The sequence below is a fragment of the Colias croceus genome, chromosome 3 (genome assembly GCF_905220415.1).
Source record: "Colias croceus chromosome 3, ilColCroc2.1".
NCBI classification, from domain to species: domain Eukaryota; kingdom Metazoa; phylum Arthropoda; class Insecta; order Lepidoptera; family Pieridae; genus Colias; species Colias croceus.
In genome coordinates, this window is record NC_059539.1 from 11,914,295 (window position 1) to 11,941,664 (window position 27,370).

At 35.4% G+C, this 27,370-nt stretch overlaps 4 protein-coding genes across 10 annotated transcripts in view; 1 reads left to right on the forward strand and 3 right to left on the reverse strand.

The window, feature by feature from the left end:
* Nucleotides 1-27,370, reverse strand: part of LOC123706345 (long-chain-fatty-acid--CoA ligase 4) — a 562,712-nt gene that overhangs the window by 396,268 nt on the left and 139,074 nt on the right. The window lies entirely within an intron of this gene.
* On the reverse strand, nucleotides 31-3,000 carry LOC123706364 (mitochondrial fission 1 protein). 2 transcript variants are annotated; one of them, XM_045655612.1, is made up of 5 exons: nucleotides 2,809-3,000; nucleotides 2,619-2,732; nucleotides 2,164-2,334; nucleotides 719-827; nucleotides 31-375 (listed from the first exon to the last, which is right to left on the reverse strand). In XM_045655612.1, exons 1-5 carry the CDS (start codon nucleotides 2,851-2,853, stop codon nucleotides 371-373), a joined length of 444 nt encoding a protein of 147 aa, XP_045511568.1. In that variant the 5' UTR covers nucleotides 2,854-3,000; the 3' UTR covers nucleotides 31-370. The 2 variants fall into 2 exon arrangements, with proteins under 2 accessions (XP_045511568.1, XP_045511567.1); XM_045655611.1 differs by having other exon boundaries at nucleotides 694-827; nucleotides 2,809-2,999.
* LOC123706358 (ubiquitin-like-conjugating enzyme ATG3) lies at nucleotides 6,849-17,005 on the forward strand. The gene is made up of 7 exons (XM_045655600.1): nucleotides 6,849-7,060; nucleotides 7,336-7,524; nucleotides 7,884-7,997; nucleotides 8,577-8,726; nucleotides 9,465-9,617; nucleotides 11,652-11,779; nucleotides 16,102-17,005. The coding sequence occupies exons 1-7, from the start codon at nucleotides 6,989-6,991 to the stop codon at nucleotides 16,253-16,255; spliced, it is 960 nt and encodes a 319-aa protein (XP_045511556.1). The 5' UTR covers nucleotides 6,849-6,988; the 3' UTR covers nucleotides 16,256-17,005.
* Nucleotides 20,863-27,370, reverse strand: part of LOC123706366 (transmembrane protein KIAA1109) — a 66,969-nt gene continuing 60,461 nt past the window's right edge. The window contains exons 51-57 of the mRNA XM_045655614.1: nucleotides 26,945-27,070; nucleotides 26,465-26,623; nucleotides 25,872-26,111; nucleotides 25,165-25,368; nucleotides 24,762-24,892; nucleotides 24,192-24,298; nucleotides 20,863-21,798 (exon numbers count right to left, since the gene is read on the reverse strand). Of these exons, the coding sequence (XP_045511570.1) occupies nucleotides 21,615-21,798; nucleotides 24,192-24,298; nucleotides 24,762-24,892; nucleotides 25,165-25,368; nucleotides 25,872-26,111; nucleotides 26,465-26,623; nucleotides 26,945-27,070 (1,151 nt within the window). The 3' untranslated portion in view covers nucleotides 20,863-21,614. The remainder of the gene's footprint in view (nucleotides 21,799-24,191; nucleotides 24,299-24,761; nucleotides 24,893-25,164; nucleotides 25,369-25,871; nucleotides 26,112-26,464; nucleotides 26,624-26,944; nucleotides 27,071-27,370) is intronic.

Sequence of the window (27,370 nt, forward strand, 5' to 3'; positions counted from 1 at the left end):
ATACATGTAATGCGAAAATAACACTAAAACTTATATAAAAACAAATCATATTTATTTAATGGAATCACATACATTGATATATTATAATATTTTAATCTTAACTACATTGAAGCCTAACACTAAGAAATAAATTACACATATTACACAAAATAAATAATAAATATTTAATTTCTTAAACAAAACCCAAGTAAATTCATTTGATCTAAACATTTTTGTAAAGTGGCTAAGCATTTCAAATTCGTAGAAAAATGAACTACGGTTAGGGTGATAATTTGGATAAATTTTTGGTGTTCAGTGAATTGCAGATGTCGCCTTTATTCTTCTTTTGGTTTCTTTTTAGAGAGAAGATAATGAACGCCGACTAAAGCGTTCATTCTGCAACAATACAAACCACACATTATTTAAACGTAAGAAAAATATTATATCTCACAATAAATTTCTGAACAAAAATACTTGAATATATACAACGAAATAATATTATACAAAGAATATTGTTCCTATTACCTACAAAACTAAATATATAGTCAATAACAAAAACCTCCTTTTTATGACGCAATCAATCAATCAATCAAAAAAATGCAGTTTTGCACATCGATCTGACCACCCATAATATGATCAGACCCAAATTTTAAATCAAAACATAAATAGAATAAGACATAGAAATAAGCTAACAGATTACAAGAAAGGACTCACAAGAAGGCCAAATGCTATTTCTTACTAGCGAGCGCGATGCCGAGGCCGACGAGCCCGCCGATAGCCAGCACCGCCCCGCTCGCCACTGCAATACCAATCATGCCTTCTTTCTCCATTCGCTTGTTGATTTGACGCTGGAAATATATTCAAATGTGTTGATTTGTTTATAATTTGACTAGCTGCGCTCCGCGGTTTCACCCGCGGCTCCGTTACTGTTGGTCTTAGCGTGATGATAATATATAGCCTTAATAAATTTTTTTCAAATCAGACCAGTAGTTCTTGAGATTAGCGCATTCAAACAAACAAACTCTTCAGCTTTATAATATTAGTATAAATTTGTTAATACATATTACGTATACGTATATAATAATAGTTAGTACATATTGTTACCTTCCACTAGAATATTATTGGGATAAAATTCTATGTATAAAATCAGAGGGAAAAGTAAGTATTAGCAAAAAGTAATTTAAGGTAAATTAATTTTATTTGTTTTAAGCGATTAACTGTAAATGCTCACGAAGCCAGGTAGACTTAAGATACCATAAACCCAGAAATAAATTGGATTCACAACCCACCAAAAATAAAGTAGGTATTTAAAAGACAAAAGACAATTGAATGCCCATAAAAAGCTCAATATTTTTGGCATATAAATATATCTCCTGAAATAGATATTGTTTACTTGAAATAAGGTTATTGCACTTGACTTCAAACAAAACAGAATCTTGTAACAAAGAATGACTTTTTTATCAATGACATTGGGAGATAAGGCATCTAAAATATTTGTAAATGCAAGTTCAATGCTATCAAACTATTCATTACTAGCTTTCCACCCGCGGCTTCACCCACGCAGTCAGTTCCTATGGGATTTCCGGGATAAAACCTGTCCTATGTCCCGGGGTAAAAAGTAGCCTATGTCCTTTCTTGGGTATCAAAATATCTCTATACCAAATTTCATGCAAATTGGTTCAGTAGTTAAGAGGTGTGATTGAGTTACAGACAGACAGACAGAGCTACTTTTGCATTCATAATATTATTATGGATTATAAAAATATAAACATATGGATTATTACATATTGTTACTAGCTTTGTTATCGGTTACAGCTAATCAGCAAAAATCAATACAATAAATAAATTAACAGTTACTACAAATTTTGAAATCACAAAAAATATATTTAATATATTAAGTATAAGCAGAGATAGCCAAGCTATATAAGTATATCCATATAAGTATGGAATCGAGACATAAGTATTTGTCATATTGCATGATGAGCAAATCCTGGATATGGCGTAGGTAAAGGTAGCAAATATTTAAGAAGGTATTATGTAATATCAGTAGGATGGTGAATCATGGTCAATTACTTAATAACTGGTATGTATGATGGTGGTTCGAGTTCAGTTCGTTTCAATAGACTTCTGCTTTACATTATACAAAGAATTTACCTTCTTTGTCTATAATTGCAATTATCTTACCTCTAAAGCTAGAACCTGCTGGTTAGCGGGCTCAATTTCAAGGAATGCTTTGACATAGTGGAGGGCCTTATTGTACTCCTTAATTCTAGCGTTGCCAATAGCAAGGTAGAACAGGTAGTCGCGTTTGCCCTCAGCGTGCGAGTTGAATAAATCTTTCAACAACAGTATGCCCTGAAATTATATAATTCACTATTATATGGTAAGCAATCACTCTCGATAAAACTAGCTAGTTATTAACTATAATGATGATAAATGAATCTAGTATAATAGCAATCATTGTCTAAGCATTCGTTATCTACAATGTTATCAAACGAATTTCTGACATAGTTACACAATGCAACTTGCAAGTTATTCTACTTTCTATAGTATAAATATATCTACTGAAGTACTCGATATATTTTTCAAATGCGTTTCAAAGTTCACTATTTTTTTTAAGCGACACAATTTTTAATTACCTTTCTGATATCAGTCGCGTATTTGCTTCTAACCAGACACCACGCATACTCAAACTGTGCTTTGTGCGTTACTGTCCCTTGATGAAGCTGCTCATGGTAGACTTTCTCGAATTTCTAAGACAAAAAACAATACAACAATGAGCGATTTATGACTCATTACAAAATTGCATTATGAAATAAACATTCTTACTTGCAAATCTTCGGACGAAACAACTTCATCTAAAACATCATCCATATTGAAATATTAGAACTGCGTTTTAATTTTCAGTATTAAAATATCATAATAGCAAGGTACGAATTATTCAAAAGACGACGACACAGCGGCAGTAGGTATTGATAAAAATTGACTTTTCTTTTCGTTCAATTCAAGTTCAATTCATTGTAATCACCAAAGACAACAAAGACCTAACAAAGACAATAATATTTTGACAACTTATAAAAAAATATGGATTATAGATAAAATATTATCAAGTTGTACAAAGCTCGTGTAAAGTTAAAAGCACGTTAAAAGCAAGCTAAAAGCAGTGAAATTTGATATTCAATGATTTAACCAAAGAAAATACTTCTTGATACAATGCTTATTATCAAATTGAATCCTAGAATATTAATTAAATATCCTTTAAGTTATATTGTGTTTTTAAGGCCGTGTACGCGGTCCGTGCGCTGTTTGGCTCAAATATGTGATTTTTCAAACCAGATTGTCCATCAACCACTTATCTTACAAACATATGAATTACTAATAATTTTAGGAAATTTTATTGTCTATATAGTTAGTTAAGAGTTTTTTTCAATTAATACAGTATTTGTGAATACCATCAAGATAACTGAGCCGATGATTACTTGATTTCACTTTTAGTGTCAATTTCGAAGCTAAAAATATCTGAAATTGCTGACAGATCTAACACACATTTTTTTTTAACTAACTGCAAAAATCCTTATTAAAATAGTTAGTTAAAAGATTTTTTTAATTTGGACTCCTAACTTACGAAATTAAAATCCGAACAATGTGAATTTTTTTAGAAATTATAGTCGACAAAATGATTATTTTCACCATGATATTTGACTTAGTTGAATATAATTTATACATATTGCAATGAAAGAACGTATTACTTATAAGATAAAATTTAAAAAATCAACTAAGGTACCTCTATTATTTTTCTACAATTTTTTTTAAAGTACTATAAAACACTGCGCGCGACCCGATTAAAATCAGTCGGCAGCAAAGACTAGGTACTATGTATATACGGACAGTCGGCAGCTCTCGGTAGAGAGTAGTATATTCTTTGGTCGGCAGCGAGCCTTCCCAGAGAGAGGACATGTTGCTCGGCGCTCTCCTGTGGACCTATGCTGTTCATAGTAAAAGGATAGCGCAAGCCGCGATATATCGTAATAGATCGCGGAGATTTTGACTTGCGTTAAATTGAATAAGCCCTCTTAACTGTCTTCAAAAAAAAGGAGGAGGTTATCAATTCGGCCGGTATATTTTTTTCTTTTTTTTATGTATGTACACCAATTGCTCCGAGGTTTCTGAACCGATTTACGCGATTCTATTTTTGTTCGATGTGGGAAAGGCGTAAGGGATAGGTAGTTTTCCAATTACAGCACCAGAGAACATTATGCGGCATAATCCTGTGGGCATAATGCTTAACGTTGAATCACACGTTGAATGTTTCAACTACAGCAACGCTTCGCACAATCGAGCACTCTTAAAAGTAATGCGCGTGATGCGTGCAATCGATGCCAACTCAGTGACAGAATTTTAATTTTTCCTCTTTAAATTCGGCATTGTGCGCCACTGAGTCGCATTATGCTATATTATGCTATGTAATTGGAAAACTACCTACCATGGTGTCGAATTGGTTCCATAAAAATTTTATTCGGATAGGCCCAGTAGGCTGAAATGCTTTGTATAAAATTAAAAGTAAATTGGATACCGATGAAACATTATCATGACATAGAGCTGATTTGATGATGGAATCGGAAGGTGGCCATAGGAACTCAGTAATATATTGACTCCACCTTAGGACTCAACTTTATCGAGTTTGGGCTCGTTTGATTTGTATTGAAAAATGAAAAAAGTATTAAAAAAAAATGTTGTGTGGTTTTATGAAACCACGGTAAAAGTGAAACTGTTCGAACGGTTCCGAACACTGCTTTGTGTAGCGCATGTCGCGTGCCGAGTAGGTATACCTACTCGGCAGCCGCGATACACGCGACATGCGCTACACAGACCAAAAAGTTTGAGACGATGTAATAAAAGTTTCACTTTAATAAAAACAACAGCTGCGTTAAAAACAACCGACTTCAAAAACGGAAAAGTAAAAAAATAAAAAAAAGATTTGATATTTAATTAATTATTACTTCAGAACAAACAGCACATCTAAATAATACTTAAATAATATTTAAGTATTATTTAGATGTGCTGTTTAATAAATAGGTTTGAAGTCGGTGCCGCGGCCGTGTCGATGCCATACTAAGCACTCACAAGTAAATAGCACATCTTACTAATATGTATGTAGTATATTATTAATAATATCAAATCTTTTTTATTTTTTACTTTTCCGTTTTTGAAGTCGGTTGTTTTTTTATTTTTATTTGTTCTTTTCAAGAAGCTTATATCTAATACACTGGAGATTTCGGTATGAACATTGACGTGTAACAAGAAAATATTGCCCAGTTCATGTTTTTTATCACTTTCACACCTAACTTGGTATTGCCACTGTTAAAACGAAGTTTTCCCAAGGCTACTATGTATGCTGTAATATTCTGTGCAAAAGGTTAGTTTTTGTACATGAGTTTGTTGATAAATTGCCAAAAACGTCATTCAGAAGCATTGTTGGATGAAACAATTATTATTTATGCTAAATAAAATAAGTATCTGAACCAATTATTAAAAAGCGATACTCCCTGATTATGGGTAGTCACCATAATAAAATTGTAGCAACTCTCACTTTGTCAATATGGCATGTGTGTCAAAAAAATTGCGTCGCTTCGAATATTTAAGTTAATATTGTTGCTTATTTAATGAATATTTTCCGAATATAAAGAATGCATTGTATTGTGCAAAATTGCAGAAGCGTTTGGACACCGAATTCTGGCATAGAATTTCACAGGCAAGTGTATATTTACGTTATTTACAATATTCCTCAATACTCCTGCATTTACCTGTTTAGAATCATTTCAATGGCAAAAATTGTCTAATTTAGCATCATTTTAGTAAACAGTCATGTTAAATTTGTTATTTCCCCAATACTTTATCATTTTTCAACAAGTTTTCAATAAACAAATTTAACAAGTAAGGTAACCATGATGACGAGTTTTTATGGATAGCGAGGAGAATATATTGTAATAACAATATTATGATGAAAATTTAGAACACCATTTTAAAGATTGTTACTAGTAATGAAACAACGCACGACATCGGTATTGCACTCACATGTAGTTATAAGATTGTTAGTTTTTACATTGAAATTTATACTTTTTTAACTTACCTTATATTTTTTTGTTTTACGTATTTCAGCTTTCCAAAAAGTAAAATAAAAAGAAATATATGTGCCCATCAAGGTTACTGAGGATTACGACCCAGAAAAAAATACCTTTTGAAAAATAAACTTTGTAAAGTTAGCTGAAATTTGTGCAAGGCCGCTAAACAGTTTTTCTTTGATGATTTTGGCTTGAAATTGACCAGTCGAAGCAACGCGTTTCAAAAGAAGATCTGAGTAGCTTACAATTTGGTAAACAGCATCTGATGCAAATCACAACTTTCCTCTATTTACAAAGGATGCTAATGCTATATATCGGTTCATATCCAAGCTTTGTAGCCAAAAGTTGTTTAAAACTATCATTCTATACCAATTAAAATTGTATGTACATATAAAGTATGACCATAATATTATAATATAAATACTGTTAAAAATATACCTTTGTCGTTATTATTTATAGACCATGATTTTTAGTTTTTTCTATTTTGAAAAATCCTGAATTTACAAACCAGCGTGGTCACTCAACAGAAAGAGACAAAAAACATGACTGACGTCATTCTAGATCATATTTTCTTGTTACAAGTTATTGGTCATAGTGCAATCTCCAGTGTATTAGATATAAGCTTCTTGGTTCTTTTTATGATATTTTGTTTTTCTGTGCACAATGCTGACATGCACAGCTGACATGACATATTTTGACAGAAGTGAACAGTCAAGTGTCAACAGAACTGTTTATCATTTACGTGATACGTCAAAAGAAGATTGAAGAATAATTGTCGTTCTGTAGATTCAGCGTATTTGCTTTGTCCGGCGTTTGGAAAAAATCAAAACACATACCTAGGTTTTTCTATGAATAATCTGCATTCTTGTCATAAATAAGAATCAAGAATGCAGAGTGTAATAAATACAGTAAAGGGCACAGCTCTTGGGGTCGCCGGTTACTTGACACCAGTTTTGAAGGTGGGTTCATTTTATCTCGCATATTGTTATCGTTATTAACAAAGTAATGAATAAATGTCAAGAGCACCGGATGTGAATACAATTTGGTAATAAATAAACTTGTACGTTCTGTCGATAACAGCAGAGTAATAATTATCATATTGGTTTCTTATTAGTAAATTTTATTCCTACACGTCTTGTAGCTCTTTGTTTTCAGTTTTGATACTTGTGTATGTATTCATATGTTTCTGCAATAAACTTAACTAAAATAAATATTACTTATTTTTCGAATGCAGGAATCCAAATTCCAAGAAACTGGTGTGTTAACTCCGGAAGAGTTTGTAGCGGCTGGTGACCACCTGGTGCACCACTGTCCCACCTGGCAGTGGGCGAAGGGAGAGGAGTCGAAAATCAAGCCATATCTACCAGCTGATAAACAATTTCTAATTACGAGGAATGTGCCATGCTACCGGAGATGTAAGCAGGTAAATTGTCAAAGATATGTTATATTCTATATTCTATTGTTCTTTATAATAACATTTTATATATATATATATATAATCAATTAATGTTTCACAATGTAAATTCTGTCTAGAAAATCCTATAAGTAAATACTAAGAAAAATTGAAATAGCATTATAAATTATATTGCATATGTATTCTTATATATACTTCAACTCTTTTTATATTATCTGTTACTTTGTTTCTATTATAAATATTATAAACATTGAATTGGTGTGAAACAGCCTTGCTTGAATGGCTTTTGACTTTGAAAAATAGCTTGCTTTCTAGATACAATTTTAATAGTAATAAATTTTTAAGACAATATATAAATTTGTTTACAGATAGAATACTGCGAGGATCACGAGAAAATTATCGAGGATGAAAATGATGGAGAAGGCGGCTGGGTTGACACACACCACTATGACTCTGCGGGATCACCAACTGTTGAAGAAAAAGTAAAATTTTCCCATGCTTATCTTAAGGATATCGTAAATGGCTAAATGCAATAGGAATCTTCTGCTCCATACTAATTTGTTGTCAATTGTTAGGAGTTCAGATAATCAAATGTGATGAGCAGATTCATTTAAATCCATACTAATATTATAAATGCGAAAGTAACTCTGTCTGTCTGTTACTCAATCATGCCTTATCTACTGAACCAATTTGCATGAAATTTGGTATAGCGATATTTTGATACCTGAGAAAGGACATAGGCTACTTTTTACCCTGGTACATAGGATAAGTTTTATCCCGGAAATCCCACGGGAACGGCAACTATGCGGGTTTTTCTTTGACAGCGCGGGCGAAGCCGCGGGTGGAAAGCTAGTAATGAATATATCAATGAAAATCAATGGTTACTTTTACTATCAAATCTCAATCTTCATCCTCTTAATGGGCTCTCAAAGCAGTGCTAGTTCTTGTACATAAATTACATTACACCATATTATTATGATTTTTTGATCTGAAAATTCTTTACTTCTGTTTTGTTTTATACTTACTTTAAAATTCTCATAGAAGTTTGTTTAAAAACTCAGGTGTGCGAGATGACGTTAGACGCGGCGGAGACAGGTGATAGCGATGGAGATGGGGATGGGGATGGTGAGGATGATGATGACGGGGATGAGGGGGAGGCTGAGGATATGGAACACTTCCAGGAATCTGGACTGCTGGATGAAGTTGATCCGGTATGTTGCAAACAATGTGATATTAACAAAATACAATGTATAAATTTTAAATATAGTTGAAATAAAATATGAAAAAATCATTTTCAGTTTCTTTGGAATCGAAAATCCATACTAATATTATAAATGCGAAAGTAACTCTGTCTGTCTGTCTGTTACTCAATCACGCCTTAAGTACTGAACCAATTTGCATGAAATTTGGTATAGAGATATTTTGATACCTGAGAAAGGACATAGGATAGGTTTTATCCCGGAAAACCCACGGGAACGGGAACTATGCGGGTTTTTCTTTGACTGCGCGGGCGACGCCGCGGGTAGAAAGCTAGTGTATCATATAATGCTTCTTTGGAAATTTTAAATCAATTATTTTCGCATTATTTCAATACATCTGGAAAATTTTGATGGTGTTTGTGTTGATTGAATTTACCATTAAAATGCTTTTACCTAATAAAAATGTCAGTTCATACTACTGTTTCAATATAACATGTGCAATATTTCAAACCTAAATATGATCTGTAAAAACTAAAACATCAATAGGCTAAAGTCTACAAAAAACGTGAAAGTGATGTGCCAAAAAATTTCAACTAAATTGCACTAGATTCACAACTTATCCTTAGCCTATTTGTTATCTATGATGAAATATAGCATGAAATGGGCATGTTTTTTGTTTTTTACACTCGAAAGGGTGAAATGAGCTATAGAAATGAGCCTTTCATGTATTTATGTTATTGTGTCTATCAGTCAGTAGCGCTAAGCACTCGCGCCACCAAGCCAGCCACTACGTCGCGCGCACGGAGCGGTGACGAGATCGTGCGCACGCGCACGTACGACCTGCACATCACGTACGACAAGTACTACCAGACTCCACGGCTCTGGCTGATTGGGTATGATGAGGTGAGTTGGGGAATTTTTTATATTTTTTAAGAGTTCTTTTTTGAGACAAGTGATAACTGCGTTAAAAACAACCGACTTCAAACTTGCACTTGCAATATTTACAAATACAGACAAAAATGCTCATAAAATAAAAACTACTGGGCCTATCCAAATAATGGGACCAATTCGACACCATCCCGCATCGAACAAAAAAAGAATCACGTAAATCGGTTCAGAAACCTCGGAGTAATCGGTGTACATACATAAAAAAAACATACCGCCCGAATTGATAACCTCCTCCTTTTTTTGAAGTCGGTTAAAAATTTATTCATATACCCGCATTTAAACATAATTTTTAAAATTCTTTTAACTACTATAGTAGAGCCATTTTAATAGGCAACATTTGACAGTTCAACAAAATTCAACAACGTAACCTAGTAACGACGACATACAATAACATGATATTTCGTTTTGTTAGAACTGCACATTTGCTTAACTTTTTTTAATTACGATTACATATTTATAATAATAATGACCGATACAAGTAATTTTAAGATTTCATTTTACTGATAAACCATCCTAAACATAATAAACAATTTCTGAATTGAAGAACTGACGTCGCTACAATTTTGTGTCAATAAACCTTTTTTCTTTTTAAATACTAGAGACGTTACTTTAAAAATCGAAATCTGACATCTAGAATCGAATGCATTGATTACTTGTGAATAAAAATCATCATAAATTAATAAATTCGATTGACAAATGTTTCAAATCCGTATCGATTAAAACACTTTAATCGATGTTTTTAAGCTGGTTACCTCTCTTCGAAGATACCTCGAGGTTACCTCCCGTCCGATTAGGGCCCTTCTGGCCTCCTCCACTCAAGCGACAGTCCAAGCCGAGGTTCGAGATCCCCGTCAAGGGGGGACGCCCTTGCGCATGTCGCTACCAGGGTGAACCTTCAGTTCACCCCCGCGTCCGCGTTAAAATGTAGAAGCCCTTCTGGCTAACATTGAGAGACACCACACAAAAAAAAAAAAATCGAAGATAAAATTGATAGACGTCAAATGTAGCCTATTAAATTGGCTCGACTATAGTAAGTTAAGATATTGGGAAGTGTGACAATGAAGCAATTAATTTTCAATATCATTGAACAGAAGGCTGAAGAAGCAAGCTCTATAATTAAGTCTTTCATCCATAATATATTTAAACAGTATAAACGTTTAAGATGAACACATAAGCAAATGTTAAAGTGTGTCAGTGATTATTTACCATCAGGTGATCCACCTGAACAGTGGCCAACTGTGTCATAAATTAAAACTAGTTTAAAAAATAACATGATGATGATGAAATTGAACACTGATTCCAGTCTCAACGGTATATCTCCTAATGTATTTTCTGCATTATTAAATTTTCTAATCTGTAAATGAAACAAGTGATAACTGCGTTCAAAACAACCGACTTCAAACTTGCAAAATTTACAAATACCTACAGACAAAAATGCTCATAAAATAAAAACTACGGGGCCTATCCGAATAAAATTTTTATGGGACCAATTCGACAACATCCCGCATCGAACAAAAAAAGAATCACGTAAATCGGTTCAGAAACCTCGGAGTAATCGGTGTACATACATAAAAAAAAACATACCGGCCGAATTGATAACCTCCTCCTTTTTTTGAAGTCGGTTATTAAGATGATTTTATTGTTTATAATTTTTCAATAAAAAGCTGGAAGAGTTTTAGTACAGCATTGTGTATATTGATGACTAGCTTCGCACTTCGCGGTTGCACCCGCGTGGCTCTGCTCCTGTTGGATTTAGCGTAATGATAATATATAGACTATAGCCTTCCTCGATAAATGGGCTATCTAACACCGAAAGAATATTTCAAATCGGACCAGTAGTTCCCGAGATTAGCGCGTTCAAACAAACAAACAATCAAACAAACTCTTCAGCTTTATAATAATAGTATAGATAAAGTATTCAATCCGAGGAACTACCATGTAACCATCTACCATACCATGAAACCATCATTTAATTACGTATTTTCTCAGGAGCGCAAGCTGCTGAGCGTATCGCAGATGTACGAAGACGTGTCGCAAGACCACGCCAAGAAGACGGTCACCATGGAGCACCACCCGCACCTCTCCGGGCCCTCCATGGCCTCCGTGCACCCGTGCAGGTGATAATGACGTTATCTTTTCTTTTCTCGGGAATTCTATGGCATCTGTACAGTCGTGTTGGTGATGTTGATGATGACTTTTTCATTTTGACGTGACAACGTCTTAAATTAGGTTGCGGCTGGGAGTCACTTATGAAAAAGTGTAACGCTCGGTAACGTTACGATGAGTCACCGAAAGAGGCACGCGGGCATGGTTAGCCCGCCTAAGAGCGAGAGAGACAGACATAAAAAGTCGTTGTCACGTAAAACTTTCGCCCGTATACCGACTTTACAGGCAACCAATTTTTTTTTTCCGTGTTTTTTCTATCGGATTTTAGCTAGAGTGGATAGTAAATTTACGTGTGGTTCGGGTGAGATTGTAAAAATGTAACGGGCTAGGTTGACAGAATGTAACGGGAGAAGTTGATAAAATGTAACGGGATAGGTTCATATAATTATTATAGGTATATTATAATAGAACGGGATAGGTTGATAAAATGTAACGGGCTATGTTGATAAAATGTAACGGGCTATGTTGACTTAAAGCACCTGTTACAGCTTCCTGACCTGTTAAAGCACCTGTTACAGATTCCTGACCTGTTTAAGCACCTGTAACAGCTAACTAACCTGTTAAAACACCGGTATAAGCTCCTTGACCTGTTTAAGCACCTGTTAAAGATCCCGGATCTGTTGAAGCATCTGTTAAAGCTCCTTAACCTGATAAAGCATCTGTTATAGCTCCCTGACATGTAAAAGCACCTGTTACAGCTTCCGACCTGTAAAAGCACCTGTTACAGCTTCCTGACCTGTAAAAGCACCTGTCCTGTTTAAGCACCTGTAACAGCTTCCTGGCCTGTTAAAGCACCTTTAACAGTTCCCTGACCTGTTAATGCACCTGTAACAGCTCCCTGACCTGTTAAAGCATCTGTAATAGCTACCTGACCTGTTAAAGCACCTGTTTCAGCTCCCTGACCTGCTTAAGCACCTGTTATAGATCCCTGACCTGTTAAAGCACCTGTTACAGCTTCCTGACCTGTTAAAGAACCTGTAAAAGCTCCCTGACCTGTTTAAGTACCTGTAAAAGCTCCCTGACCTGATAAATCATCTGTTATAGCTCTCTGACTTGATAAATCATCTGTTACAGGTCCCGGACCTGTTTCAGCACCTGTAACAGCTTTCTGACCTGTTAAAGCACCTGTTACAGCTTCCTGACCTGTTTCAGCACCTGTAACAGCTTTCTGACCTGTTAAATCATCTGTTATAGCTCCCTGACCTGCTTAAGCACCTGTTAAAGCTCCCTGACCTGTTAAATCATCTGTTATAGCTCTCTAACTTGATAAATCATCTGTTACAGGTTCCGGATCTGTTTGAGCACCTGTAACAACTCCCTAACCTGTTAATGCACCTGTAACAGCTCCCTGACCTGTTAAAGCATCTGTAATAGCTACCTGACCTGTTAAAGCACCTGTAACAGCTTCCTCACCTGTTAAAGCACCTGTAACAGCTTCCTGACCTGTTACAGCACCTGTAAAAGCTCCCTGACCTGTTAAATCACCTGTTACAGGTCCCGGACCTGTTTCAGCACCTGAAACAGCTTTCTGACCTGTTAAAGCACCTGTTACAGCTTCCTGACCTGTTTCAGCACCTGTTACAGCTTCCTGACCTGTTAAGTCATCTGTTATAGCTTCCTGACCTGTTAAAGCATCTGTAACAGCTCCCTGACCTGTTGAAGCATCTGTTACAGCTCCCTGAGCTGCTTAAGTACCTGTTAAAGCTCCCTGATCTGGTAAAGCTCCTGTTACAACTTCCTGACCTGTTAAAGAACCTGTAAAAGCTCCCTGACCTGTGATAGCACCGGTTAAAGCTCCTTGACCTGCAAAAGCAGCTCTCTGACCTGTTAAATCATCTGTTACAGCTCTCTAACTTGGTAAATCACCTGTTACAGGTCCCGGATCTGTTTGAGCACCTGTAACAGCTTCCTGACCTGTTAAAGCACCTGTAACAACTCCGTAACCTGTTAATGCACCTGTAACAGCTCCCTGACCTGTTAAAGCATCTGTAATAGCTACCTGACCTGTTAAAGCATCTATAATAGCTACCTGACCTGTTAAAGCACCTGTTTCAGCTCCCTGACCCGCTTAAGCACGTGTTAAAGCTCCCTGACCTGTTAAATCATCTGTTATAGCTCTCTAACTTGGTAAATCACCTGTTACAGGTCCCGGATCTGTTTGAGCACCTGTAACAGCTTCCTGACCTGTTAAAGCACCTGTACCAAATCCCTAACCTGTTAATGCACCTGTAACAGCTCCCTGACCTGTTAAAGCATCTGTAATAGCTACCTGACCTGTTAAAGCATCTATAATAGCTACGTGACCTGTTAAAGCACCTCTCCCTGACCTGCTTAAGCACCTGTTAAAGATCCCTGACCTGTGAAAGCACCTGTAACAGTTCCCTGACCTGTCAAAGCACCTGTAACAGCTCCCGGACCTGTTAAATCATCTGTAATAGCTACCTGACCCGTTAAAGCACCTGTTACAGCTTCCTGACCTGTTAAAGCACCTGTAACAGCTCCCTGACCTGTTAATGCACCTGTAACAGCTCCTTGACCTGTTAAAGCATTTGTAATAGCTACCTAACCTGCTAAAGCACCTGTTAAAGATCCCTGACCTGTGAAAGCACCTGTAACAGCTCCCTGACCTGTCAAAGCACCTGTAACAGCTCCCTGACCTGTTAAATCATCTTTAACAGCTACCTGACCTGTTAAAGCACCTGTTACAGCTTCCTGACCTGTTAAAGCACCTGTAACAGCTCCCGGGCCTGTTAATGCACCTGTAACAGCTCCCTGACCTGTTAAAGCATCTGTAATAGCTACCTGACCTGCTTAAGCACCTGTTAAAGATCCCTGACCTGCTTAAGCACCTGTTAAAGATCCCTGACCTGTTAAAGCACCTGTTACAGCTTCCTGACCTGTTAAAGCACCTGTTACAGCTTCCTGACCTGTTAAAGCACCTGTAACAGCTCCCTGACCTGCTTAAGCACCTGTTAAAGATCCCTGACCTGTGAAAGCACCTGTAACAGCTCCCTGACTTGTTAAATCATCTTTAATAGCTACCTGACCTGTTAAAGCACCTGTTACAGCTTCCTGACCTGTTAAAGCACCTGTAACAGCTCCCTGACCTGTTATTGCACCTGTAACAGCTCCCTGACCTGTTAAAGCACCTGTAGAAGCTCCCTGACCTGTTAAAGCATCGGTAAAAGTTCCTTGACCGGTTTCAGCACCTGTAAAAGCTCCCTGACCTGTTAAATCATCTGTTATAGCTCTCTGTCTTGATAAATCACCTGTTACAGCTCCCGGACCTGTTTCAGCTCCTGTGACAGCTTCCTGACCTGTTAAAGCACCTGCAAAAGCTTCCTTATCTGTTAAAGCATCTGTAACAGCTTCCTGACCTGTTACAGCTCCTAGGCCTGTTACAGCACCTGTAACAACTTACTCACATGTTAAAGCACCCGTAACAGCTCCCTGACCTGTTTAACGCCTGCTAAAGCTCCCTGACCTGTTAAAGCATCTGTTATAGCTCCCTGACCTGTTAAGGCACATGTAAAAGCTCCCTGACATGTTTAAGCACCTGTTACAGCTCCCTGACCTGTTTAAGCACCTGTAACAGCTTCCTGACCTGTTAAATCATCTGTAACAGCTTCCTGACATGTTAAAGCACCTTTAACAGCTTCCTGACCTGATAAAGTACCTGTTACAGCTCCCGGACCTGTTTCAGCTCCTGTGACAGCTTCCTGACCTGTTAAAGCACCTGCAAAAGCTTCCTTATCTGTTAAAGCATCTGTAACAGCTTCCTGACCTGTTACAGCTCCTAGGCCTGTTACAGCACCTGTAACAACTTACTCACATGTTAAAGCACCCGTAACAGCTCCCTGACCTGTTTAACGCCTGCTAAAGCTCCCTGACCTGTTAAAGCATCTGTTATAGCTCCCTGACCTGTTAAGGCACATGTAAAAGCTCCCTGACATGTTTAAGCACCTGTTACAGCTTCCTGACCTGATAAAGTACCTGTAACAGCTTCCTGACCTGTTACAGCACCTGTATAAACTCCCTGACCTGTTAAATCATCTGTTATAGCTTCCTAACCTGAGATTGTAACGGGATTAGGTTACAGAATATAACGGGATAGGGCTATAGAATGAAACGGGCTAGGTTGAAATTGAAAATGTGATAATGTTTCTATTTATCCAGGTCTCTTTTCCGAACATGTGCTATTTAATTATGATAAAGGTATGTGTATGACGAATGAGAAGCGCTTTTAAAACAAGTCACGTTTATTTAATTCCAGGCACGCAGAAGTAATGAAGAAAATCATAGAAACTGTGACAGAGAGTGGAGGATCTCTCGGCGTGCACAGCTATCTAATAGTTTTCCTGAAATTCGTGCAAACCGTCATACCCACCGTGGAGTACGATTTTACTCAGAACTTTACCATACACTAAAATAGCATTTTCTACCATCACCAGCTGTTTCTACAATGTACTACCACAACCTACTATTGTGTACCATTTTCTACCACAACCTACCATCAACATCTTGATGTAATATAAAATTTTGAATATTCAGAACAAAAATATTCTATTAAATTTAATCATTTTGAGGTCATCATTCTTTCATCCCTCCTCAAGCAGAAATTAAAAAAAAAAGTTAGGAATAGATTTTTGTGTAACTCAAAATATTTAAATTTTATCGAATAAAAACTCGCTTACCAGTGTAGCGCTTGTGTCGCTAAAAGCATAATATTTTCTTTATTTTAAGGCACAATTAAATGTTAGTTAACGTTATGGGTCTTATGTGGTGAGAAAGGAAAAAAGTAGACATTTTTGCTACAAAATAATGATGTAGGATGTAAAGAATATTTGATTATCAATCGGAATTTAACTTGTAATGGTGCATTTAGATCAAAAGAACATAGAGCAAGAGCATTCTTTCGTGATCTTTTAGTGTAAACGAAAACTCGTATTGTCGAGTATTAGAACATTGCATTGAATCATTTCGAACGCACTAATAACAATGAAATAATGCTCAACGCCTGTTTACACTAAAAGAATTATACATAGCGGGGGTAGAATGAGTATTCGCTCGTTCGATCAATGTACCTACCGTAAGATTGCAATTTCCTTAACCGCAAGTAATGGTCGGGCATATCAAATAATGTGATGTTTTTTACACAAAAGGCAAGGCTATATTATGTCACAGAATACATAATAGTAGCTAAACGCTACAGAACGGACACTCTCCCCCTCCCGCCAAAATTAAACACTTACCTCACCCCGCACGATCAGACATAAAATGGTCCATATTTTTCTACAGGGACGATACGCAACGAAGAATGACAACATTAATCAAATTGACTTAAAGTAATTTTATTATTTTGGATTTGTAATTATCGTTTTTCATAGAAAATGGTTAGATATTGTGCTGTTTACGGATGTATTTCATCAGAAAAACGCGAATTTTTTTTTACGCTAGTCAAAAATGTGCCAACCATAAAGCGTTAACACACACATTTGCAGTCTCTACAGTGTGACTGTCAAAACGATAATTTTGTATGGAGTGTCCGGGGTGTGATTATGTCTAATTTCTATACATCATGATTGTTTTTAAAAAACTTTGTGACAAGCAAAAAGCTATGTTAGAGAAATGTCAAAAACAACAAATGTGCTAAAAAATGTGATATTGTAGGACTCGTTTGCAGCTGAATGCATTTATAAATTCTGTACTGCTAATAATCACAAACGGTTTGTTATTAATAAAATGCATCCTTGCAATCTTTTATATATTTTTAGCTTCCTATTTAAAGATTTTTCTGCATTTTTAGAATAGCATGTAGGTTTAGGACACCAAGGTGTTGGATATCAAGATTAAATATACTTATGAAATGAGTGCCCAATATTGTTTATAAGTAAGCTATAATTCGTACAAATACACTCTTTCTTTGTTTATTATGTAGTTTTATATTTTAGTTATAAGTTCGAAACACCTATACACAGCAATAATTACCACCAATTATCTTTTATTAAATTAGCTTTCGTTATATGCTTTTGAATAATTATTAAAAACCTACTTATTTCTATTTAATGTCAAATAATTTGAAATTGTAAGAGGTGGAACAAACTAAAATTATTAAAACATGTTATCATAAGTTTTAATGAGTTGATAAGTGCAACGGAAATCTTGCAAGAACTTCTGCCTTTAAAAATCTGTATGATGACTGTCTTTATTGGTTGGATAAATCGTTGGAGTTTTGCGAAATAAGCAAATTCACGATTTTTATGAAAAATCTATAATAAAAATATTTTTATAAATAATTAGTGAACTGTTTTTTAGCAACTCTGTCAAGTGAGTTAAGACCTTATGAAAACTGATAAAATATCTGGTATTTTACTGTAAAGATAATGTAATTTTAATATTTTCTCGTCAAATTATTCGATGCCATTATTTTGAAGAAATTGTGTAGATTTTGCTCTATGTACGGATCTCAATATAGATCAATTATCAAGCTTTTTGTAATTAAAGTGTAAAGCTTGATTTTGTTATTTAAATAAATAATTATTTTGCGACTATTGTGTTTCATTGTACTAAAAATCTAACCTAACCTAACCATTCCTAATTTTGGTCTATTTTATCCAAGTTAACAACAAAAGTTTATTAAAGTTTTTAAGTCTAAGAGGCAGGTATTCATTGATTTATGACTCAATGACGCATTGGTTAATGCACATAGGTGGGTTCGATTCTCACTCGAAATCAATTGGTATATTATGTGGATGGATTTATGTCCCAATTTATAAAGTTCAATCATCAAATAAAAATATAACGGGTAGAAGTGTGCAGTAAAGATAATAAAAAAATATTTTCTACCAATACGCAAACTGAAACATTACAAATGGAAATTCTTATATTGCAATTCTTTTCACATAAATGGATACAAAATTCAGTTATTGACTTCAAAATATCGTTAAATGACCTAGGCTTCATGATGTTTTGCTAATCTTAATTTATTTTTATTCATTTAGTATCGAAGCGGATTCTATTCTTTAGCGTTTTTGTAATATCTCTAAGTCTAGGGGCAAGGCGTCCTTACATTCTATTTCGAAGTATATGTTATAGTCAAATCCCGAAACACAATCAATACGCGGAAGGACTGGTTCATCTTTCTTCAACAGGTTTGGCAAAAGCCATCGGGCAATCCTCGAAATACATTGGAATTTCACCTTTTGACTGAGGTCAGCAGCAGCATAAGCATCTCACGCGCATAAGACGCCTCAGCTAGACAACGTGAGCGAGCTTCGGGGTTTGATATAATAAACTGAATCTCAAAACTAAAAAAAATTGTTTTTTTTTTTGTCAACTTGACTTATTTTAGAAGCATTTTTGAATGGTCACAATACAAAAAAAAATATAACGCTAACCTATTTTAATTATTCCGTGATAGGTATATAATATTATGGCAAGATATTATTTAACGAAATATAATGTATGAGACACCTGATCCGAATTTAATTTAATTTTCCAACAAATTTCATCTGTACTTTTACTATGTTACTATGTAAGGTGTGTTTTAATTCGGGGTAGTTACAATAACAATAGGTACCAAAAAATAAAACAAAAAAGGTTTATTCAATTATTTATTGATATCACATTCATTATGTACAAATAATGTTCCGTAATAAAATATATTCAGTACGTAAGAGGCATAATTATTACAAACAGAATATTCTATACAAAATAATACAACTGCCAACTTAAAGCGCTAGGTATTGCTAATGTCCTTAGTAAATTATACACATTGTATCAAAATGAAACTTCTATAAAACCTTACCTATTTGAATTACAATTTTTGGGTTATTTAATCATATAGACAATCAATTTAAACAATTTATCCAAATTGTATTTAAAATTATAAAAATTGACAATGAAATCCTATTTCACATATTTTAGCACAACATGAAAACATTAACAATACAATAAATATCCTATATTAAACATAAATTGGAATGAATTATAATGTAAAATCTCTGTATCAATACATCAACCGCGAATTATTGAAAAAAATAATTTATTTTAACCCCTTAATTTTTCAAACCCAATAAATGAAAACCCCCAATCCCCAAAAACCGATTTATAATAAATAATCATTGCTATAAAAATAAGAATGCTTTTGAGACCTACATGCTTTTCTAGTACTTTAAAAATTTCTTGGAGGGTGAGTCGTGTGATCTAATTTTATTTAGAAATGAAATACATCAATCTACAACGCAAAAACAAAATGTGACTAGCAATGCGTATACTTCATCTCATTATCAATTATTTCAATAATTGAATACATTTTCGATAGATTTCACAATTATTATAAAACGGAGTAGTATTGTTTAAGAAAAGTACATTCATCCCTTGTACTTTTAACAGTTTTAAGACCTTCGATCAACGGGACAAATTCGAATCGACTTTTGGAAAGAACCAAGGGAAAAAAAATGAAATATTACTTTTATAATTCCACTGGGATACATATAATGTCTAATGAAATTCATATCATTTTCAGAAGTTTGTTTAAATGTGAGATATATAGCACCAATTTGTTCACATTTTCTAAGATATATTGTACAGTTGATCGAAGGCGTTATCCCTAAACACCCTCTACGCTAAACCTTCATAGATTTAATGCCGCTATAAATAAGAATTTTATAATTTACAAGCTACCAAAACGTATATCAAAGTTCAGTCTAAATTTACTAACAGAGTGACCAAAAACAAATGGCCGATAGTGTCATTTTAAATATCTTATATTTGATTATTTTTATATTTTCTACATCGTTGGGTCACAACAAAGCACATATCTAAGGAATTACAAAAATCCTAAACATCGATACTTACCTGAGAAAAACATTAAGTTTAAATTTGTCTATTCATTTTACTAATTAATAATATAAAACTTTCTCAATGTGATGCTACAATATTAATAGGTACACAATTTAAGATTACTCAATCATATTTTTTATCTCTTCCTTATATTCTTGAAGTTTCAGTTTCGGTTTCAGTTTTTTTTTCAATGGCCTCGCCATATTTAACTACAAATTGACGAAGTAGATGAAATGTCACGTCGTAATAATTTGACATTTCTAGTCAGAAGATTGTATTTTGATCTCTGTTATTTTATTATGGTTTAATTTTCATCATAAGACGACTTGTTGTAGCCATTCCATAGCTTAAGCAATAAATTATGTCTAAGAAATATCATTTTTCGGTGAGTACTCGCTTGTTATCGTTAATTGTAGGAGAGTTCTAGTGATTTATTCTTTGCACCTGTTTCACTAGCTTCATTATGGTGTAAAAATTATATTCGCATGTTGGGAGTCACTTCTAAGTATTAACGGTAGATCCGTAATTCAGCAAAATCTTCTGGTGTATCATGACTTGCCAGGATAAGGTATACTTGAGTCCTTTTTTCTTAGTTGTAATTAAGGATAGACCTGCAATTCCGTAACTTTGCAGGACATGGTCACGTCAGTTTTGGTCTTTGGGCTCATTTATGATGCAGCAGCCCGCAGTTCTGTAGGACCTTCAGGTCTGTCAGAACCGGCAGGATATGGTGTGGTCTCTTCAGATTGTTCTTTTCCCTGCTGCTTCTAACGTGTTGTCATGATATGGTTGGTCACTTTATATTGGTGTCGGTATTGTCATGACTTAGCAGGATATAAAGGACTTGGTCTGCTCACTCAGAAGAATGTGGTCAATCACTTATTGGTCTTTTCTGCTCTCAATAAATTCAGCAGGATATAATAGACTTGGTCAATTTTGGTCTCATTTCTGATGCAGCAGTCTTAACAGTCTAAGCAGTAGGAGCGCCAGCAGTTTGTCCAGGGGATCTAGGGCTCCGCGTTGGAGCCACTTCGGTATGGTGGTGCGAGCGTGGCTAAAGCCAAGCTTCTGCAGGATGTAGTCCACACCGTACGGCTCGATGGATTTGCCCGCCCACGATAACAATCTGCGGGGATAATGGACAAAATTAGAAGTAGAAATAGAAAAACTTTTTCCTAAAAGAGAGCAAGATTAAATAAAATTACTTATTAGGAATTGTTACACCAAATATATAGCTAACGTGGAATCATCACTTAAGGAGAACATCAAATATTTCTGGAAATACACGTCTGACTTAAAAGAAACCAACTCAGGTTATCCTAAAATCATGAAATTAGCAACCTCTTCATCTTGCGATCCCAGCGTAATTTGCGAAATGTTCTCCAATTACTTTCAATCTGTATTTGAACCTATTACCCCTGGAGCTTACAATACCATTGAACTCTTAGACAATAAAAGTATACTAAATTTGCATCATATAAACTTAACTAATAATGAAATATACAAAGCATTAAAGGATATCGATCCTAATAAAGGCTCAGGACCTGATAATATTAGTCCCATATTTTTAAGAAATGTAAGTGGAAGTATATCTTTGCCATTACAAATAATATTTAATAATTGTTTAAAAACAGGAACTTTTCCGAATAGGTGGAAGACAGTTTTTATAACCCCTATTTTTAAATCTGGATCCAAAAATGATATTGCAAATTATCGTCCAATATCTATACTATCAGTAATTCCAAAAGTATTTGAAAGATTGGTTCACGGTCGAATATCCTCTAGCCTTAAACATTTTATTATTGCAGAACAACATGGCTTTGTTAAAGGCAGGTCCACTTTGTCAAATCTGCTTGAATTCACCAACTATATTTTTAAAGGTCTGGATAAAAAGTGTCAAATAGAAACCATCTACACTGATTTTAAAAAAGCATTTGACAAGGTGGATCACATGTTGCTCTTAAAAAAATTGTCCTTCAATGGCATAAAAGGCAATCTTTTCCGCTGGTTTTCTTCATATTTACAAAATCGTGTCCAGGTGGTAGTAATGAACGGTTTTAAATCTTCTCCAGTAGTTGTAACATCTGGTATTCCGCAAGGATCTATTCTCGGCCCTTTGCTCTTCACTATATTTATTAATGATATCTCCAGTTGCTTTAAACACTCAAAATTTCTATTATATGCCGACGACTTAAAAATATATTCATCCATATCAAATAAAAATGACATTCGTCTTATACAAGATGACCTTGATAGGTTTAGCGAATACTGCAAACACAATAAGCTATACCTATCTTACAATAAATGCAAACATGTCCGTTTTACTAAAAATATAAATATTATTCCATCAAAATTTAAACTAGGAGAACACATTCTTGATACCGATTCTACTATTCGTGATTTAGGCGTCTATCTTGATGCTAAACTCACAATGGACGTACATATTGACTACATATTAAAGAAAGCTTACCGTATGTTAGGTTTCATCACTCGAATTACTAAGAATTTCAGACGAAAGGACACATTTATTTGCCTCTACCAATCATTAGTTAGATCACACCTCGATTATGTATCTCCTATATGGAATCCATTTTATAATTGCTATGTAAATAAATTGGAAATGATACAGAAGAAGTTTCTGCGCACACTTAACTATCGCTTATGCTCTCCCAAATGCTCATACAACCAACTCTTAGAAAAATATAACATGATGTCCTTGACCAACAGACGTTCAGTAACTGATGCTGTCACTTTAAGAAGCATTTGCGTGTGTGAAATTGATTCTTCGAACTTACTAGCCGACTTGTCCTTTCGTGTGCCTTCGCGACCAACTCGTTCGAAATGTCTTTTCCATTTACAACATACCAGAACCAACGCAGGACAACGCGCGCCACTTCACAGAATGTGTGTCTTACACAATGACAAACTGAATGAAATAGATATGTTTTCATGCTCCCGATATAGTTTCAAATGTACAATTAGCCAATTATATGTATAATTTTTCTAACGTTGGATAATGTACATGCTTAGTTAATGCTTTCCCTTAGTTTAATATTTCAGAAATCTGTGTTAGTTTTAAGTATTTGGCTCCCTTGCAACAGATACCTATCAATTATTGTACAAGTGAGTTTTTTTTTTTTCTTTTACTTTTTCTATTTATGTTCACTGTGAGACGTAGAGGAAACAATTGTTAATGTTACCATTGTATGTCATTAATTTATATATTACACGGGTTTAATTGTTTCTGTAAGATCTCCAAATAAATAAATAAATAAATAAGATGAAAGAGGAAAAAAATAAGACAATTTTAGTGAAAAGCAAATTTATAATAATGTTCTGTGTTCCACATGTTTGAATCAAAATCTGAAACGTGAACCAGAAGCTCTTAAGACAAACTTCATTTCCTGGAAAAAAACTATAAAATTCCTCTTCACATTCCTATATTTACCCTTAATCCATAGAAGGTACCTATAATTTGTCAAAATAATATGAAAAAACAAATAATATTGAACATCTCACCGCACAGTGGGCTCCAGATGCCAGGTGAGGCAGTGGTAGTCGCGGTAGTCGAGCGCCGCGCCAACAGCTTCGCACACCTCACTCACTCCCGACCGACCTACTGGCATCTGCGGACAAATACATGATACTTTGAACACAATATGATCGATGTAGTCATTAATAACAAATTTAACTTAATAACAAAGCACTTTTAACGATGATATGGGTAAAAATAGAATTGTAAAGATCTGTTGTGAAAACTACCGTAAACTCAGCTTAACATTCAAGTGCACCAGTTTAAAACGGGCATTAGAATAAAGATAACGATCAAGGTTTATTCCAACATTCCAAAATTGATAAAAGCATAAAAATAAGCACCAAATTGGTCTATGTTTTCTGTAAATAATTAAATTGATAAATAAATAAATGATAAATAAGGATACAAACCTAAAGATTAACAAAAAGATCGACTCTAACTTTTGTTAAAATGAGCATTAACTTAAAAGTAACGACCAAGATTGCCTTACTGTGCTTGTAACGACAATGTGTAATGCATGAATACCTTCTAAAGTAACAAAAAAAATGACATACCACTCTTTCCTTCTCCTTAATATACGAAGAGATGAGATCGTGCAGGAACAGGAACGCCTCCGCGTCCACCGACACGAAGATGTGGTCCTCGAACTCCGTGATGAAGCTGCACTCCACTACTGGCTTTGGATCTATACAATAATATATTTGCGGTTTATATAGTTGTTGGTTTAACTCTATTATGAAAATTGACTAAAAGTCATCCAAATGCACTTTATTGGTAAGTAAGATATGTTAAAACTATAGAATCAATTTTATAGTCATTAGTTTTTAATCAATATGCCTTCATTTTAGACATAAAAAATATCGTCTCATGCATTAAAAACAATCAGAAAATAATACAAAGACCACAAAATGCTTAGAATTATTTTTAAGATTATGCATATTAATTTAAAGGACCTACCGTTTTCCGTGGGCACCTCCTGCGGCTGTCGATGACTCGTGCGCAAGTGCAGTTGCAGCGCGGGCAGTGCGAAGATCACCTCACGCACGTGCCCCGGCTTGCTGCTGGTACTGGACGTGCCCCCGGAACTGCCCGTCCCGCCCGGGGCAGGTGCCGCGCTAGCTATGCCCCCCTCTCGCTCGAGCGACGGGAATAATTCAATCGCTGTGGATGATTTGTACCGTTAGATCTACGACCATCCTACCACCACATAGTTTTCACCTAGACTAACGCATATTTTTAAAGGATTATACCAGGAAAATGCGTATTAAATGTCTATTTGTGGCGATCAACACGCCGAAACTATAGATCTTATGAAGAATATCGTTAGAATATAAATCTTGGGAAAATTAATTTATTCATTAAGTTAATTTTGTATGAGATGATTTCCTCGCACAATGACTGAGAAATCTGAATTGTCAAGGTAATGTTGACAAAATTTACGAGGCAATTTTTCCAATTTGACACTGCGTATGAAAAATTACCGATGTGGCAAAGTGGAAATTCGAAAAGTGCACCTCAAAATTAATAAAAACAAATAACTCGAATTTATCATCGATAAAGGTAAATAGAGCATATATTTCAATAGCTTTACGTTTTTGTTGTCAAATTCTGACACAATCATCAAACAATACTCTATACTCAAAGGCATAATTCACATCACTGACCGTCAATCTCGCTATCAGCGAACGCGTACTGGAACCACTCGCGGAGCGTCTTGAACTGCGGCGGGAAGAGCACCGTGCGCGACATGCGGCACACGGTGGCGAGCGACTGGTGGCCCCCGGCCGAGGGCCCCGCGGCCCCCGGGGGCCCCGCGCCGGGCCCCGCGCGCCCCGCCCCGGGGGCCCCGCCCGCGCCCCCCAGGCTCGCCGTCAGCGTTTGCACCGCGTGCACTTCCACCTCACCTGTTAATGAATATAGAAAAATAGAGATAAAGATTGCACCGTGATTATTTATTGAACACAAACATTAAAAAGTTTACACAGACTAGAGTTAGATAGACTAGATTAGTCAATGGCACAAAACGCGTGCCAAATTATATTGTATTGTTTTTCTGTTACTATTTATCATTGCACTTATTAGGTTTTGTCATAATTCTGTCAAAAGCTAATATTTATGCCACCATCTTTAAAACATTTTCAAATGTTAAAGTAAAAAAGTTAAAATATCATGCTTTTAAAATAATTGATCCACATAATCACCAATAATTCATAAATAGTTCATAGTTCCAGTTCATAAATATCCATGTAAACGTTACCAATTTCATTGTGGAGATTCTGCGCTTCGGTGGCAAAGCTGATGCAGACGTCCTTCAGGCTGAACAGCGCCCACGACTTGGCCTTCAAGCTGTTGCCATGGAAACACGCCAGCGAGATGTTGGACCCCAGCAGCTCCATGCTTCCTCCGAGCACACACCCTGTACAATGATACTTATTAGATATTGTGTTTGGCTATTATGAAAAATATTTGACAAATATTATTAATATGGAGTGATACAGTTTACTATTTTGGCACTATCTAATGTGAGTTGTGTGTAGAAAAATACCGTGGAGATTTAAGTTTTATGAATAGGTTTTGTTGCGATTATTTGTAACAACATAAATGAACGTGTAATTAATATTTTTTTTTTTTTATTTAAGTTAGAAAAACAAAGTAGTATTTAAATGGATCTTTTAAAATTTTCTTTTCCACAGAAATTGGTTCTTAAAATTATTGAAATCACTTAAAACTAACTCACCTTGCTGGTTAGAAGTGGTGTCGCTAGCGAGCGGCACGCCGGCCACAAAGTGCAGCACATTCTGCCAGTGGCGGTGGTGCCGCAACACTTGCTGCGGCGGCTGGCTCCCGCCCGCTGTTGCTGTTGCTGCAACATTAGTGGTGTGTTAGTGGGAGTTTTTGGAACATGGGTAAAAGAGTCTTTTAGATTAAAGATATAAGCGATCATTCATAAGATCCCTTCAGAATACATAAAAATCGTTGCCAAAATCTATATGTACATAGATTTTGTCAACGAATTGGATTCTAAGTGCCACGCGTTCTGGCTCGAAAATAATTATCTAAAATAATTCTGTTTACAATTAATTGATTATCGAATGTTTCAGCTACTAAATATTATGTTCTAATACAAAATTTTAATTTCGTACAATATTTTAAATATTTCACG